We start from the raw sequence: 17,847 nt of genomic DNA, 5'->3' as shown, positions 1-17,847 counted from the left end.
TCACTTCCACCACCACCCTCACTCACTTCCACCATCACCCTTACTCACTTCCACCACCACCCTCACTCACTTCCACCACCACCCTTACTCACTTCCACCACCACCCTTACTCACTTCCACCACCACCCTTACTCACTTCCACCACCACCCTCACTCACTTCCACCACCACCCTCACTCACTTCCACCACCACCCTTACTCACTTCCACCACCACCCTTACTCACTTCCACCACCACCCTTACTCACTTCCACCACCACCCTTACTCACTTCCACCACCACCCTCACTCACTTCCACCACCCTCTCTCACTTCCACCACCACCCTCACTCACTTCCACCACCCTCACTCACTTCCACCACCACCCTCACTCACTTCCACCACCCTCACTCACTTCCACCACCACCCTCACTCACTTCCACCACCACCCTCACTCACTTCCACCACCACCCTCACTCACTTCCACCACCACCCTGACTCACTTCCACCACCACCCTCACTCACTTCCACCACCACCCTCACTCACTTCCACCACCACCCTCACTCACTTCCACCACCACCCTTACTCACTTCCACCACCACCCTTACTCACTTCCACCATCACCCTCACTTCCACCACCACCGTCACTCACTTCCACCACCACCGTCACTCACTTCCACCACCACCCTCACTCACTTCCACCACCACCCTCACTCACTTCCACCACCACCCTCACTCACTTCCACCACCACCCTCACTCACTTCCACCACCCTCACTCACTTCCACCACCCTCACTCACTTCCACCACTCACTTCCACCACCCTCACTCACTTCCACCACTCACTTCCACCACCCTCACTCACTTCCACCACTCACTTCCACCACCCTCACTCACTTCCACCACCACCCTGACTCACTTCCACCACCACCCTCACTCACTTCCACCACCCTCACTCACTTCCACCACCACCCTCACTCACTTCCTCCACCACCCTCGCTCACTTCCACCACCACCCTTACTTCCATCACCACCCTCACTCACTTCCACCACCACCCTCACTCACTTCCACCACCACCCTCACTCACTTCCACCACCACCCTCACTCACTTCCACCACCACCCTCACTCACTTCCACCACCACCCTCACTCACTTCCACCACCACCCTCACTCACTTCCACCACCACCCTCACTCACTTCCACCACCACCCTCGCTCACTTCCTCCACCACCCTCGCTCACTTCCACCACCACCCTCACTCACTTCCACCACCACCCTCACTCACTTCCACCACCACCCTCACTCACTTCCATCACCACCCTCACTCACTTCCACAACCACCCTCACTCACTTCCACCACCACCCTCACTCACTTCCACCACCACCCTCACTCACTTCCACCACCACCGTCACTCACTTCCACCACCACCCTCGCTCACTTCCACCACCACCCTCACTCACTTCCACCACCACCCTCACTCACTTCCACCACCACCCTCACTCACTTCCACCACCACCCTCACTCACTTCCACCACCACCCTGACTCACTTCCACCACCACCCTGACTCACTTCCACCACCACCCTCACTCACTTCCACCACCACCCTCACTCACTTCCACCACCACCCTCACTCACTTCCACCACCACCCTTACTCACTTCCACCACCACCCTCACTCACTTCCACCACCACCCTCAATCACTTTCACCACCACCACCCTCACTCACTTCCACCACCACCCTCACTTCACAACCCCCTACACACATTTTCAGGTCCTATTACTCACCCTCCATTTGTGGAAGATTTTCTTCAGTTCTTCAGATGACTGCTTGAATCGTGTCGGTGCTTTTGGCCAGTCAGGGCTGATGGGGGACTTGGAGGGGAGGTTGTCACGCAGCTTCAGCAAATACTGCTTTTTCTGAATATTGGAGAACAATTGTCAGTATAGTAACATGCTTGAGTCAGCATTATCTGGCAGTTGAATAGTGAGCTGAATGCTGCTTACTCAGCAACATTCAAAGTACATTTCATCAGGGCCTGTAAATAATGAAGTCTTGACCCGAGGAACAAGGGATTGAAAACAAGAGCACCAATCCACACTACAGCGACATGAAATCGGCCATGTCCCAAAACTTGATAACCTAGTCCCAAAGCTTGACGACCTGGTCCCAAAGCGTGGCGATCTGGTCCCAATGATTGTGGGCCTATAGACAAGCATAGTACTGGTACCTATTTTGCCTTGTGGTGGCAACTTAAGCTAGTCCACTGATACTACACACAGATGGAGACATGAATACACCTAAATGCAGAATCAATGACATATTCTCTGCTCAGATTCGGATTCCAGATTCAGATCATACCAATGCTATTTTGAAGAATCTTGCAATCTTCGGTCCTGCAATCTTCCTGAACTTGGCACTGTACTCCTTCCGGACCTTCCAACCAAGGAAGAACTTGTGTATCACTGTGACAGACCATAGGACTCGCTTCTCATGCTTCAGTTTAGCCAGCAGCTTCCGAGCCTGAAGATATTAACATATATCTCTTATCTCCATGGCAACAATAAATGGTATACAACAATTTATAACATTCAGTATAGTGTCAGCGACACATATTCAACAGCAATCTGTAGCAACGCTTACAATACATATAATGAACCAATCAGGACACAGCATTAGATGTCGTCACATCTTGTAGCAAAACATGTATTGCACTAACACATATATCAAGGCAAAGCATCAATATATCCATGGAACATATATCACATGACATTACGAACAGCAACACATAACGAACCACTTACCAACCTAAAGAGGGATATACGATCTATATCTATGTATATTCTCATATTTACAATATGTAAGAAACAGTTGAGACAAAAGGTAAAAGATAATAGAGTTAGACCAGGATAGAGACAGTATCTGATAGAGATAGTATGTTCGATATGTTCTCATTAACCTGGATATTTTTTACATTAAACAGAGCTTCTGCAAAAGTGATATCGGACATTAAACAGCAGCTGCAACATGGATGTCTGACATTAAATGAACAGCTGCAACATTGATATCTTTGACATTAAATAGAGCAGCTGCACTGAAACACTGTAGCCATAACAAACATAAATCAAACCGAGAACAAACACAGAACATGCCCCTTGCCAAACATCTGCATGCACATTGATTCACGCTGCACATTGATTCACATTGATTCACATTGCACGATGATTCACATTACATTTTAGTTGCATCAGCCTCTACTAGTAACACAATCAGCTATCTTGTTATGTTACATAATACTCTAATGCTTATCAGTCCCTTTGTTTCTTATATTTCATTTCTCGCTACTCAACTGCATTATACAAATAATAGATCCCTGTCAAATAGTCATCAGAAATATTACTACTTTAGCGCATATTGAAATTAGATTAAAAAAACATAATTATGACACAAATATTGAGAATGATCTATGTATTAACCAATTAATAATAGTATTAAGTGAACATAAGTTATTATTAGAAATGTTACATTAATTAAACCATGGTAGCCGATGATAAATGTTTACATGACCATGACCAACAACAACATGCATTTGCCACGAAACAACATCTGAACAACACAAACATTCTCTATCTCCACGGAAACTGAGAGTGAGAGGAATGTCAATCGGTATGTCAATTGGAATGTTCTACAAACATTTTCTGTACATCTTAAGCTTGGGGAACTGACAAACAACTTGTGTTTGAGAGATACCTCTCCTATCACCTGGAGATAGCAAATGTTGGTGTATTGATGATAACAACGCTACTCTCATAAAGCCCCTGGCTCACTCTCTGAAATGTGAGTCTGCATACCAGAGAAGTCGTTGTTAAATGTTATAGAACAATGCACCATATCAACTACAGTTTAATTAGTTAAATAGTTCTATGACTGCAAGATCTACTGTGAGTTAGAAGCCTTAATCAAAGTTATCGGCAATTTCTGCGTGAACTCATGCTGTGTTAACATGAACAACGTTGCATTCCCTCTACATTGTACTAGTCAACTAGCCAGCACTGTGTTAACATGAACAACGTTGCATTCCCTCTACATTGTACTAGTCAACTAGCCAGCACTATGTTAACATGAACAACGTTGCATTCCCTCTACATTGTACTAGTCAACTAGCTAATGCTGTGTTAACATGAACGTTGCATTTCCTCTACATTGTACTAGTCAACTAGCCAGTGCTGTGTTAACATGAACAATGTTGCATTCCCTCTACATTGTACTAGTCAACTAGCCAGCACTGTGTTAACATGAACAACATTGCATTCCCTCTACATTGTACTAGTCAACTAGCCAGCACTGTGTTAACATGAACAACATTGCATTCCCTCTACATTGTACTAGTCAACTAGCCAGTGCTGTGTTAACACGAACAACTCTGCATTCCCTCTACATTGTACTAATCAACTAGCCAGCGCTGTGTTAACCTGAACAACGCTGCATTGCCTCAACATTGTACTAGTCAACTAGCCAGTGCTGTGTTAACCTGAACAACACTGCATTGCCTCTACATTGTACTAGTCAACTAGCTAGTGCTGTGTTAACCTGAACAACGCTGCATTGCCTCTACATTGTACTAGTCAACTAGCCAGTGCTGTGTTAACATGAACAACACTGCATTGCCTCTACATTGTACTAGTCAACTAGCTAGTGCTGTGTTAACATGAACAATGCTGCATTCCCTCTACATTGTACTAGTCAACTAGCTAGTGCTGTGTTAACATGAACAACGCTGCATTCCCTCTACATTGTACTAGTCAACTAGCTAGTTGCATGCTATGTTTCACACCTGCCATCCTCTATATGTCTTTTGGATCACAATTGACGACAACAAACATTTCCGTTCATGTTTGAGTTTCGCCAATAACCGTCGAGCCTGTAAAATGAAGAATATAAACCATAATTCTAAGTGCAAACAAAACTATTACAATTCACTACATCTCTACCATAAGAGGTTAATTGTAAGATAATAAAATGTCTTTACATGTTCTTAAAGTAATTCCATCCCATGCCATGTAGGCTCCAAAAAAGATACTTGAGACTTCACTTCAAATGTCCCAACTCCAGTGTATACAGCTTCATATTGCCACCCTCATGTACTATCCATGTCCCAGCTGTGGTGTATACAGCTTCATATTGCCACCCTCATGTACTATCCATGTCCCAGCTGTGGTGTATACAGCTTCATATCACCACCCTCATGTACTATCCATGTCCCAGCTGTGGTGTATACAGCTTCATATCACCACCCTCATGTACTATCCATGTCCCAGCTGTGGTGTATACAGCTTCATATTGCCACCCTCATGTACTATCCATGTCCCAGCTGTGGTGTATACAGCTTCATATCACCACCTTCATGTACTATCCATGTCCCAGCTGTGGTGTATACAGCTTCATATCACCACCCTCATGTACTATCCATGTCCCAGCTGTGGTGTATACAGCTTCATATCACCACCCTCATGTACTATCCATGTCCCAGCTGTGGTGTATACAGCTTCATATCACCACCCTCATGTACTATCCATGTCCCAGCTGTGGTGTATACAGCTTCATATCACCACCCTCATGTACTATCCATGTCCCAGCTGTGGTGTATACAGCTTCATATTGCCACCCTCATGTACTATCCATGCCATGTCCCAGCTGTGGTGTATACAGCTTCATATCACCACCTTCATGTACTATCCATGTCCCAGCTGTGGTGTATACAGCTTCATATCACCACCCTCATGTACTATCCATGTCCCAGCTGTGGTGTATACAGCTTCATATCACCACCCTCATGTACTATCCATGTCCCAGCTGTGGTGTATACAGCTTCATATTGCCACCCTCATGTACTATCCATGCCATATCCCAGCTGTGGTGTATACAGCTTCATATCACCACCTTCATGTACTATCCATGTCCCAGCTGTGGTGTATACAGCTTCATATCACCACCCTCATGTACTATCCATGTCCCAGCTGTGGTGTATACAGCTTCATATCACCACCCTCATGTACTATCCATGTCCCAGCTGTGGTGTATACAGCTTCATATCACCACCCTCATGTACTATCCATGTCCCAGCTGTGGTGTATACAGCTTCATATCACCACCCTCATGTACTATCCATGTCCCAGCTGTGGTGTATACAGCTTCATATTGCCACCCTCATGTACTATCCATGCCATGTCCCAGCTGTGGTGTATACAGCTTCATATCACCACCTTCATGTACTATCCATGTCCCAGCTGTGGTGTATACAGCTTCATATCACCACCCTCATGCACTATCCATATCCCAGCTGTGGTGTATACAGCTTCATATTGCCACCCTCATGCACTATCCATGTCCCAGCTGTGGTGTATACAGCTTAATATCACAACCCTCATGTACTATCCATGTCCCAGCTGTGGTGTATACAGCTTAATATTGCCATCCTCATGTACTATCCATGTCCCAGCTGTGGTGTATACAGCTTCATATCACAACCCTCACGCACTATCCATGTCCCAGCTGTGGTGTATACAGCTTTATATCACCACCCTCACGCACTATCCATGTCCCAGCTGTGGTGTATACAGCTTAATATCACAACCCTCATGTACTATCCATGTCCCAGCTGTGGTGTATACAGCTTAATATTGCCATCCTCATGTACTATCGATGTCCCAGCTCTAGTGCATACAGCTTCATCTCAAAAGCTTTGTGACTAAGCCATGCAAAAAGATATGCTCAATCTTACAATTAACCTATTATGGTTGTCAGATTTACACCAGTGCTTCAAACAAAGAAATGAATGTTGAAATGAGGGAATGACAGGTTGCAGTTGATGAGGAGGAGGTTGTTAACTAGGAACAAAACACATGCTTGACAACAGCGAATCACACCTGCCAGCCTTTGAAAGTCTTTTGGATGACGATTGACGCTAACAAGCGTCGGCGCTCATGTTTGAGCTTCCGCAATAATCTTCGGGCCTGGAAGCAAGAACATGAAGACAAAAGTGTTATATGGAAATTCATCAAGTTCACCCCTAGGTGGAGAAAGCACTTTAGCACAAGAAGCTCCTTTTGTCATCCAGTAAAGAGAGCAGCAATGACCCAGCAACCCTTAGCACATCAGGAGAGATGCACAACATGCTTACTTTAACCTGAGAAAGATATCGTTGAGGCCCTATCAGTCGAAGACTAGCCACATACAGTTCGTAAGTCTACACATCAAGTGAGTGTTCTGTGGAGAGAGCCTGAGGCTCAGTACAGACAACAGGTGCTTGATAGATCAGGAAGTGTATGCCAATATCAGGTACATGACAGCATATTGTCTGCCGGCATGTGGTATTCAGGGATCAGTTCCAGACTCACCTTCCAGCCACGGGAGTAGCACTGGATGATCAAGGCGCTTCTCTTCTTCCTCCTGTAGCACTTCTTGGCCTGGACACAGACAATAAAACTCAGTTCATTATGCAACATCTCATAGCACAAATGTATTTATTGCCTACAAGGGCAAACATATCAGTCATAAAAATCATATGTGCCCTAGGGTCATATCACGTCACGAGACAATAGTATATTGTTTCCGTCATACGGACGGCATTGTTGACGTCATTCTTATTGTGACGTGAGGTCGGAATGACGTCACACTGGAAACGACATCATAGCCGAAGATTGTTGACGTCATTCGACAAATTGTGGTTCCGCTGTTGCGACTTGCTGTTCTTATAGGTAAACACTAAAATTCATCTCTGTATGTAGACATCTTCTTCGGTAATAAATAGAACATTATTTTCGTGTCCATGACATACTATGTTTACGATACTCATGTCATAAACATAGTTTGAGATGAACACAAAATAATATCCTCCATACACTGCCCACATACATGTAGTGAATGAATGTTGCTTTACACTCCAACAGTTTGAACCAACAGTTTTGAAGACACGCACAAAAAAGAATGTTTTGTTCGTTTTGTTTGTTGTTAAAGGCGCATTCAGCATTATTCCAGCTATATGACAGCCGACAGTAAATAATCAAGTCTGGACCAGACAATCCAGTGAGTGATACCGTGAACAAGGATCCATGTCATCGTGGTACGACCTTACACAAACAACTGACAGCAACTGACAAATCACAGATCCTGACCACAACAACCATTCGGTTGCCAACCAGCCACACACTCAACCAGCCACACAATCAACCCGCCACACAATCAACCAGCCACACACTTAACCAACCACACAATCAACCAACCACACAATCAACCAGCCACACAATCAACAAGCCACACAATCAACCAGCCACACAATCAACCAGCCACACAATCAACCAGCCACACAATCAACAAGCCACACAATCAACCAGCCACACAATCAACCAGCCACACACTCAACCAGGCACACAATCAACCAGCCACACACTCAACCAGGCACACAATCAACCAGCCACACACTCAACCAGCCACACACTCAACCAGCCACACACTCAACCAACCACACAATCAACCAACCACACAATCAACCAGCCACACACTCAACAAGCCACACAATCAACCAGCCACACAATCAACCAACCACACAATCAACCAACCACACACTTAACCAACCACACAATCAACCAACCACACAATCAGCCAGCCACACATTCAACCAGCCACACAATCAACCAGCCACACAATCAACCAGCCACACAATCAACCAGCCACAAAATCAACCAACCACACAATCAGCCAGCCACACAATCAACCAACCACACAATCAACCAGCCACACAATCAACCAGCTACACACTCAACAAGCCACACAATCAACCAACCACACAATCAACCAGCCACACACTCAACCAACCACACAATCAACCAGCCACACAATCAACCAGCCACACAATCAGCCAGCCACACAATAACCAACCACACAATCAACCAACCACACAATCAACCAGCCACACAATCAGCCAGCCACACAATAACCAACCACACAATCAGCCAGCCACACAATCAGCCAGCCACACAATAACCAACCACACAATCAACCAACCACACAATCAACCAGCCACACAATCAGCCAGCCACACAATCAACCAGCCACACACTCAACCAGCCACACAATCAACCCGCCACACAATCAGCCAGCCACACAATAACCAGCCACACAATCAACCAGCCACACAATCAGCCAGCCACACAATAACCAACCACACAATCAACCAGCCACACAATCAGCCAGCCACACAATAACCAACCACACAATCAACCAACCACACAATCAACCAGCCACACAATCAGCCAGCCACACAATAACCAGCCACACAATCAACCAGCCACACAATCAACCAGCCACACAATAACCAACCACACAATAACCAACCACACAATCAACCAGCCACACAATCAACCAGCCACACAATCAACCAGCCACACACTCAACCAGCCACACAATCAACCAGCCACACACTCAACCAACCACACAATCAACCAGCCACACAATCAACCAGCCACACAATAACCAACCACACAATCAACCAGCCACACAATCAGCCAGCCACACAATAACCAACCACACAATCAACCAACCACACAATCAACCAGCCACACAATCAGCCAGCCACACAATAACCAGCCACACAATCAACCAGCCACACAATCAACCAGCCACACAATAACCAACCACACAATAACCAACCACACAATCAACCAGCCACACAATAACCAGCCACACAATAACCAACCACACAATCAACCAGCCACACAATCAACCAGCCACACACTCAACCAGCCACACAATCAACCAGCCACACAATCAACCAGCCACACAATCAACCAGCCACACACTCAACCAGCCACACAATCAACCAGCCACACACTCAAGCAGCCACACAATCAACCAGCCACACAATCAACCAGCCACACAATCAACCAGCCACACAATCAACCAGCCACACACTCAAGCAGCCACACAATCAACCAGCCACACTATCAGCCAGCCACACACTCAAGCAGCCACACAATCAACCAGCCACACACTCAAGCAGCCACACACTCAAGCAGCCACACAATCAACCAGCCACACACTCAAGCAGCCACACAATCAACCAGCCACACTATCAGCCAGCCACACAATCAACCAGCCACACAATCAACCAGCCACACAATCAACCAGCCACACAATCAACCAGCCACACACTCAACCAGCCACACAATCAACCAGCTACACAATCAACCAGCCACACAATCAACCAGCCACACAATCAACCAGCCACACACTCAACCAACCACACAATCAACCAGCCACACACTCAACCAACCACACACTCAACCAGCCACACAATCAACCAGCCACAAAATCAACCAGCCACACAATCAACCAGCCACACAATCAACCAGCCACACACTCAACCAACCACACAATCAACCAGCCACACAATCAACCAGCCACACAATCAACCAGCCACACAATCAACCAACCACACAATCAACCAACCACACAATCAACCAGCCACACAGGTGAAATGAAGAAGGGTTAACATCGACCTATGGGTATCCACGGGGTAGATACAGTTGCACACATACCCAGAATGCCCTCCAGTTGGCAGACAGGACAATCTGACTGCGCTTCATGCGTCGGTACAGCACCTTCTGACGCCAGCCCTTCCATATCTTCTGTATCAGAGTGGCCAGGTAGTGCATCCTCTCCCGACGGCGCTCCTCCATGTCGAACAGCTGAGAACATCATGCACCGTGTAAACCTTACTTGTCCTTGTTACTGCTCCCTACACACAACTTTACCTCATGCTACACTGTGGAGACAGCTGACACGGAATGTACAAACCCATGCAAGGACACTACCAAACGTATAGGAGCGTAGGACTCTGTATTGATCTTTGAGTGGTACGTGAGAAGTTGTAGGTCACAGTCCTACAATATCTTATCATTTTCAAAATGGAAATCTATCATTAGTTTTCATAAAATCCACTTAGATTACCAGTTAGCATCTTGTAAAATTATCATCGAACATGATGTGACATCACTTACTTCCGTTATCAAGACTTACTCTAAGTGTTCAAAATTTACTCTCAAGTGCTCATATGATACATTTTCATAATGAGTTAATAGAGGTATGTACGGAACTTTACAAGCTTGTCTTCCTCACTTCGAACACTGCCTGGTAATTATACACAGTTAAGCAATCAATTTCAAAAACTGCCTGGTAATTATACACAGTTAAGCAATCAATTTCAAACACTGCCTGGTAATTATACACAGTTAAGCAATCAATTTCAAACACTGCCTGGTAATTATACACAGTTAAGCAATCAATTTCAAACACTGCCTGGTAATTATACACAGTTAAGCAATCAATTTCAAACACTGCCTGGTAATTATACACAGTTAAGCAATCAATTTCAAACACTGCCTGGTAATTATACACAGTTAAGCACTCAATTTCAAACACTGCCTGGTAATTATACACAATTAAGCAATCAATGACTCACAGTTTTGGGGTTCCTGATGAAGATCTTGGTCTTGCCGACGGCGTATTCCTCGTCCTGGATGCCCTGGGTCTGGAGGATGGTCTCCACCCCCTTGCTGTTCAGCCCCGCCCAGTGCGGCCACGTCTCAGAGGCCAGCATCTTGTAGCGGTACAGGAATGCATCATAGTTTTGGCGAAACGCGTACCCTGCACGCCGCACTCTCACGTTCTCCATCAACCTGTACAACACAGACCAACATGGCTGCTGTCACATGTCTGTGGAGGTTCCCATTTCAAACACAATGTGTCTACTAATTACATGATCTGGAGTAAAATGCAGGCAGCTTTTCACGAGTCTTTAAAACATTCTTTCAATTCTTTCCTTGATGCAACTTTCATACACACAACACCATCATGTCTTACAATGATTCACCAAAGTACATTGAACATTGAGCATTGAATATATCCCGTATTAACATCTTGTGAATTTACACAAGGTGCACACCTGTTTTCACCTAAATACCCTTCAAAAAGACAACAGGTATTGAAGTCAGTTCTAAAATACACTGAACTTACCCTATATCGACAACATCACAACCATACATCGACAACATCACAACCCTACATCGACAACATCACAACCCTACATCGACAACATCACAACCCTACATCGACAACATCACAACCCTGAAGCACTTGTACCCTGTCTTGACATTGTTAGAGCCCTGAGTTGAATGTGCAGCCTGTGTAGGCAACATAGGCTGTGTGGCTACGTACCCGAGATATCGAACCTGGTGTCTCACGATGGACAGATCAAATGCCCCGGCCTTCTTGTCATCATTGGGCTGCAAGTGATATGAAAATACAGTACACTACGGGCATAACAAACTCAAAGGGACCGCTAATTTCTGTTTGTTAAAACCATAGTTCATTATAAGTGTGTTCGTTATAAATGTAGTTTACCGTATCTTGCAAAAATATTTAAAAGTCCAGGTTTGCAATGACCTTCATACAATCATACAAACATCATACAATGTTCATCCTTCAGTGATGCAGAACATATGTTACCATCTTAAAATGGAGGAATACAAAGGTTTTGAGTGAGTGAGAAAGTATGGTTTTAAGCTGCTTTTAGCAATATACTATTAATGTCACAGCAGGGGACACCAAAAATGGGCTTCAATATTGTACCCATTTTGGGAATTGAACCCGGACCTTCATCATGACGAGGGAACGCTTTAACCACTAGGCAACCCCTCCATCCCCCACCCAGGTGAAGAGGTGGTGGGTGACCAAGTCCTACCTTCACACAGCGGATGTAGTTGGGGTTCTTGGACAGCAGGTTCTTCATCAGCTCCGTCACCGATATCTACAACAGAAACATCACTGTAGGACATGCCTGGCATGTAGGGAGGGCTGTTACACCACCATGTGTGACGAGCAAACGCTTTAACCACAAGGCTATAGCTCTGGTGGAAGACATGAGTGACAGGGAGTTGAAGACACTGAACAGATTTATGAAATGGATACTAGAGCTGGGAAACTACTATTACCTGAAACTACCTGGGTATGCGACCCCCATTACCTGACCCTCCCTTGGTACCCGATCCTACCTTGGTACCCGACACCCCTATTACCTGACCCTACCTGGGTACAAGAACCCTATTACCTGACCCTACCAGGGGTATCCGACCCTCAATTATCTGACCCTACCTGGGTATCCGACCCATATTACCTGACCCTACTGGGGTATCCGACCCCCATTATCTGACCCTACCAGGGTATCCGACCCCCATTACCTGACCCTACCCGGGTACCCAATCCCCTATTACCTGACCCTACCTGGGTACCCCACCCCCCTATTACCTGACCCTACTGGGGTATCCGACCCCCATTATCTGACCCTACCAGGGTATCCGACCCCCATTACCTGACCCTACCCGGGTACCCAATCCCCTATTACCTGACCCTACCTGGGTACCCCACCCCCCTATTACCTGACCCTACTGGGGTATCCGACCCCCATTATCTGACCCTACCAGGGTATCCGACCCCTATTACCTGACCCTACCTGGGTACCCCACCCCCCTATTTCCTGCCCCTTCCTGGGTACAAGACCCCCTATTACCTGACCCTACCTGGGGTATCCAACCCTCTATTATCTGACCCTACCTGGGTATCCAACCCCTATTACCTGACCCTACCTGGGTATCTGACCTCCCATTACCTGACCCTACCTGGGTACCAAACCCCCTATTACCTGACCCTACCTGGGTACCAAACCCCCTATTACCTGACCCCACCTTGGTACCAAACCCCCTATTACCTGACCCTTCCTTGGTACCAAACCCCCTATTATCTGACCCTACCTGGGTTTCCGACCCCCATAACAGGACCGTACCTGGATACCTACTATTAGTCTCAAGAGTTGTGTATAAAATGTCTAATTGGTAATTGTTTTATCGGTTCCCTGGGAAGAACTACCTAGACAGATGTATCAAACGATCTGATCATGTGTACATTGAATTTGATTGAAGCTGTATCTCTGCTCAAACATATAAAAGGCAGAAGGAATGCATGCAGAAAGTTATGTGAACATTAGGGACTTGTAGTGTAACTTGGCCATTGTATTGTTATTGTACTCGAACAATATATCACGTGACATTCAAGAGGAATAGCTTTCTTGTTCCTGTCATTACATATTGGAGTTATCTACCTTGAACTGTGATCCTGCAGTAGCCGGCCGCTTCAGGGACTTCTGGGAAGGATTTCCTGGAGAAAGGCAACACATACAACACATGCTTACTCTGTCATGTACTTGTAAGTAGTCTTCTTTGAAATATTCAAACTGGCATTTATTTTTCAAATTATTTCAGTCATGTGATCATGAATAATGGATGCACCTTAACTTCTGGTGAGCACAGCTTAATAGGCATTCCTTGAGACGACGAGTGTCTCACGTTAGATGCACCTGTCAGGCATGGCTCTTGCCTAAAGTCTGCTAAGTCAGTAATGTTTTCATAATGTTTTCTAGATTACAAGATTGCTGACAAAAGCGATGTGATCCTGTCTCTACTGCCACCAGCGGACTGACCTTCAGGGAAGAGTGTCTTCAGGAGCAAGTTCGAGCAGGAGTACATGGACTGAGACAGGTCACGGAACAGCAAGTCGTTGTTCTTGTCCAAGAAGCCTTCTACTTTGTACACAACCTGACCGGTGGGGCACGCAGATGAGAGAGAGTTAGTATTGTGTTACGCTGATGTAGATATAATCAAGCCAAAACTTATCATTGCATGAAATTCAAACACTTTAACCACTAGGCTACCCCGCCGTTCCCCCCAGGATACCGTGACATGTGAACCACGTCGCCGGGTGCTGACCACCTCATGAATTGATTTGCCTCTTAGGACAAGAAATGGTTCCTGGGTGTCTAAACCCGGGCTCCCATGGGCTGTGGTAATGACTGACACAATTAAACACTTACATTAAACAAATAAACAATTACCTCAGGGTAAATAACTCTTGATTATAACAAAACTGTGAACGAGAGAGTGAACCTACATTCCCAGCGTAGTGCTTAAGTCTGAAGGCATCATGGGGCAGGGACTTGTCAGACTGGGTCTTCTTGCAGTTGCGGCTCTCGTAGTGGAGGTGTTCGGAACAGCGAGAGTCCAGCTTCTGCAGGAAAGTCTTGTCAGACACAGTTCCTGGTCGCAGGCACTCCTCGTCCAGGAGGGCAAGGATGCCAATGTTGTTCTGCAACATGCAAAGGACATGTTTACGTACCGAACAGGACTGTAAGAGTGTGGTGGCAGTTGCTGCAGAGGTTGTGGAAAGACAATGAAATTTCTGCAGGGGTGGTGGAAAGTGGATGGAATTGCTGCAGGGGTGGTGGAAAGTGGATGGAACTACTGCAGGGGTGGTGGAAAGTGGATGGAATCGCTGCAGGGGTGGTGGAAAGTGGATGGAATCGCTGCAGGGGTGGTGGAAAGTGGATGGAATTGCTGCAGGGGTGGTGGAAAGTGGATGGAATCGTTGCAGGGGTGGTGGAAAGTGGATGGAATTACTGCAGGGGTGGTGGAAAGTGGATGGAACTACTGCAGGGGTGGTGGAAAGTGGATGGAACTACTGCAGGGGTGGTGGAAAGTGGATGGAACTACTGCAGGGGTGGTGGAAAGTGGATGGAACTACTGCAGGGGTGGTGGAAAGTGGATGGAACTACAGCAGGGGTGGGGGAAAGTGGATGGAACTACTGCAGGGGTGGTGGAAAGTGGAGGTAATTACTGCAAGGTGGTGGAAAGTGGATGGAACTACTGCAGGGGTGGGGGAAAGTGGATGGAACTACTGCAGGGGTGGGGGAAAGTGGATGGAATTGCAGCAGGGGTGGTGGACAGTGGATGGAACTACTGCAGGGGTGGTGGACAGTGGATGGAACTACTGCAGGGTGGTGGAAAGTGGATGGAACTACTGCAGGCGTGGGGGAAAGTGGATGAAATTACTGCAGGGGTGGGGTGAAGTGGATGGAACTACTGCAGGGGTGGGGGAAAGTGGATGGAACTACTGCAGGGGTGGGGGAAAGTGGATGAAATTGGTGGTGTGAGGAGGATAGAATATCATTTGGATCAGATAAATTAATGTTGTACCCACCTTCTCAATAAGGTCACAGATAACAGCGTTGTTGAAGTAGTCAACATTGATCCATTCAATACCCTGCAATGAACAAGAACTGGCCAGTTACAGATGGTCATACAGACACAGAAACACATGTAGCAACACCTTCCTGTGGACATTAATACTACTCCCGACATGGTCTGGGGGCACAGACGGCCGGCCATGAAACTAGCTTTGCAGAGTTGTGTCCCTTAGACATGCGAGAATCCTAGATTGTGGTTTCAAATCCCATATTCGGCGTTTTCATGATTCCAGGTTTGTCAGTACCATAGCCACGGTTTAGGAAAGGGGAAACCACCAGACTTGGATTTTCCCCACCTTCAGCTGATGAGCCATGATATGGTGATGTTAAATCCCACTCACTCACATGCGCTGTGACCTTGTGGGTTTCATTTTAGTGGTAAATGTCAACAACTTGTGTCACATTAGGCTTTCCTCTAACATTAAGCCGACATGCTGTGATATAGTATGTGTTAATGGCTCTAAGATGCTTTTAGCAATATTCCAGCAATAAAACGTTTGGCACTACAGTAACGAGCTTCACACATTGTACCCATGTGGTGAGTGAGTGAGTGAGTGCGTGAGTGAGTGAAACACCGCTTTAAACAGTATTCCAGTTATATCATGGAGGAAAGTGATGTAGGTCTTAGACATTTACCGCTTCGGTGAAACCCATGACCACGGGTATGGTGCTGACAAACCTAGAAACATAATAGTGGCGACCAGGATTCGAACCCACAATCATAGGTTTCTGGTGTGACCAAGGGATGCAACTCTGCACAGTGAATCACGGCGCCTTAGAAGATTGGGGCACCCATGGCTCTTTTACCCAAGTGGGGAACGAACTTGGGCCAAAGGTGTGACAAGTGACTGGGCTATCAATAGGCTACCAGCACTGATATAACTGAATACTACTGCTCACTCATCCCAACCGTCTTTCATTCACTCCACAGTGAGAGCAGTAGCCTTCACACAGGGGAGATAACCCTACCTCCTTGATGTACTCCTCCTGCTCCTCCTTGAGGGTCAGCTCTATGAAGATCTGCTGCAGCTTCTCGTTGCAGTAGTTGATGATGAACTGCTCAAAGCTGTTGTGCTGGGAACAGACAGACAAAGCTTGATGTGAAGGTCAGAAATATTGATGTTACATAACAGTGGTCTGCTAAATAGAACATATGATGAACAACCCTGTAGATACAACGATAGATATCACCCCCACCCCTCTAACAGATTCTATTATCTGCCTTGGAATTCCTTGAACATTTTGATCTTAAAGGAAACACCTCACACTCAAAACTACCCAGCATTCCCATACAAGTCTCTCATCTCACCTGGAAGACCTCGAAGCCGTAGATATCCAGCACTCCCATCACCTTGGTCTTCACTTTCTTCTTCACCTGTACATACAACGTCAGTCCGTTAACCAAGTGGAGAGCACAAGATGTACCATCACCTTCACCGTCACCCTCCCCCCACTATCACCGTACCCCCCACTATCACCGTACCCCCCACCATCACCATCACCGTCACCCTCCCCCCAACATCACAGTCACCTTCATCACCCTCCCCCCAGCATCACCGTCACCTTCATCACCCTCCCCCCAGCATCACCGTACCCCCCACCATCACCATCACCGTCCCCCCAGCATCACCGTCACCTTCATCACCCTCCCCCCAGCATCACCGTACCCCCCAGCATCACC

General features: G+C 46.4%; 1 protein-coding gene across 1 annotated transcript in view; it reads right to left on the bottom strand.

Annotated features, from left to right (window-relative positions):
- LOC139465910 (unconventional myosin-Ib-like) overlaps positions 1-17,847 on the bottom strand; it is a 91,696-nt gene that overhangs the window by 11,715 nt on the left and 62,134 nt on the right. Inside the window, exons 14-28 of the mRNA XM_071247900.1 lie at positions 17,476-17,541; positions 17,136-17,240; positions 16,121-16,183; positions 15,035-15,229; positions 14,568-14,682; positions 14,190-14,245; positions 12,777-12,842; positions 12,251-12,318; positions 11,496-11,712; positions 10,573-10,722; positions 7,375-7,443; positions 6,904-6,990; positions 4,812-4,898; positions 2,339-2,500; positions 1,765-1,896 (exon numbers count right to left, since the gene is read on the bottom strand). Of these exons, the coding sequence (XP_071104001.1) occupies positions 1,765-1,896; positions 2,339-2,500; positions 4,812-4,898; positions 6,904-6,990; positions 7,375-7,443; positions 10,573-10,722; positions 11,496-11,712; positions 12,251-12,318; positions 12,777-12,842; positions 14,190-14,245; positions 14,568-14,682; positions 15,035-15,229; positions 16,121-16,183; positions 17,136-17,240; positions 17,476-17,541 (1,638 nt within the window). The remainder of the gene's footprint in view (positions 1-1,764; positions 1,897-2,338; positions 2,501-4,811; positions 4,899-6,903; positions 6,991-7,374; positions 7,444-10,572; positions 10,723-11,495; positions 11,713-12,250; positions 12,319-12,776; positions 12,843-14,189; positions 14,246-14,567; positions 14,683-15,034; positions 15,230-16,120; positions 16,184-17,135; positions 17,241-17,475; positions 17,542-17,847) is intronic.

This window comes from Haliotis cracherodii, unplaced genomic scaffold (assembly GCF_022045235.1).
Source record: "Haliotis cracherodii isolate W230 unplaced genomic scaffold, xgHalCrac1.p SCAF_18, whole genome shotgun sequence".
Classification (NCBI taxonomy): Eukaryota; Metazoa; Mollusca; class Gastropoda; order Lepetellida; family Haliotidae; genus Haliotis; species Haliotis cracherodii.
Note: the sequence above shows the minus strand (reverse complement) of the source record. Positions and strands in the feature narration are given on the sequence as shown.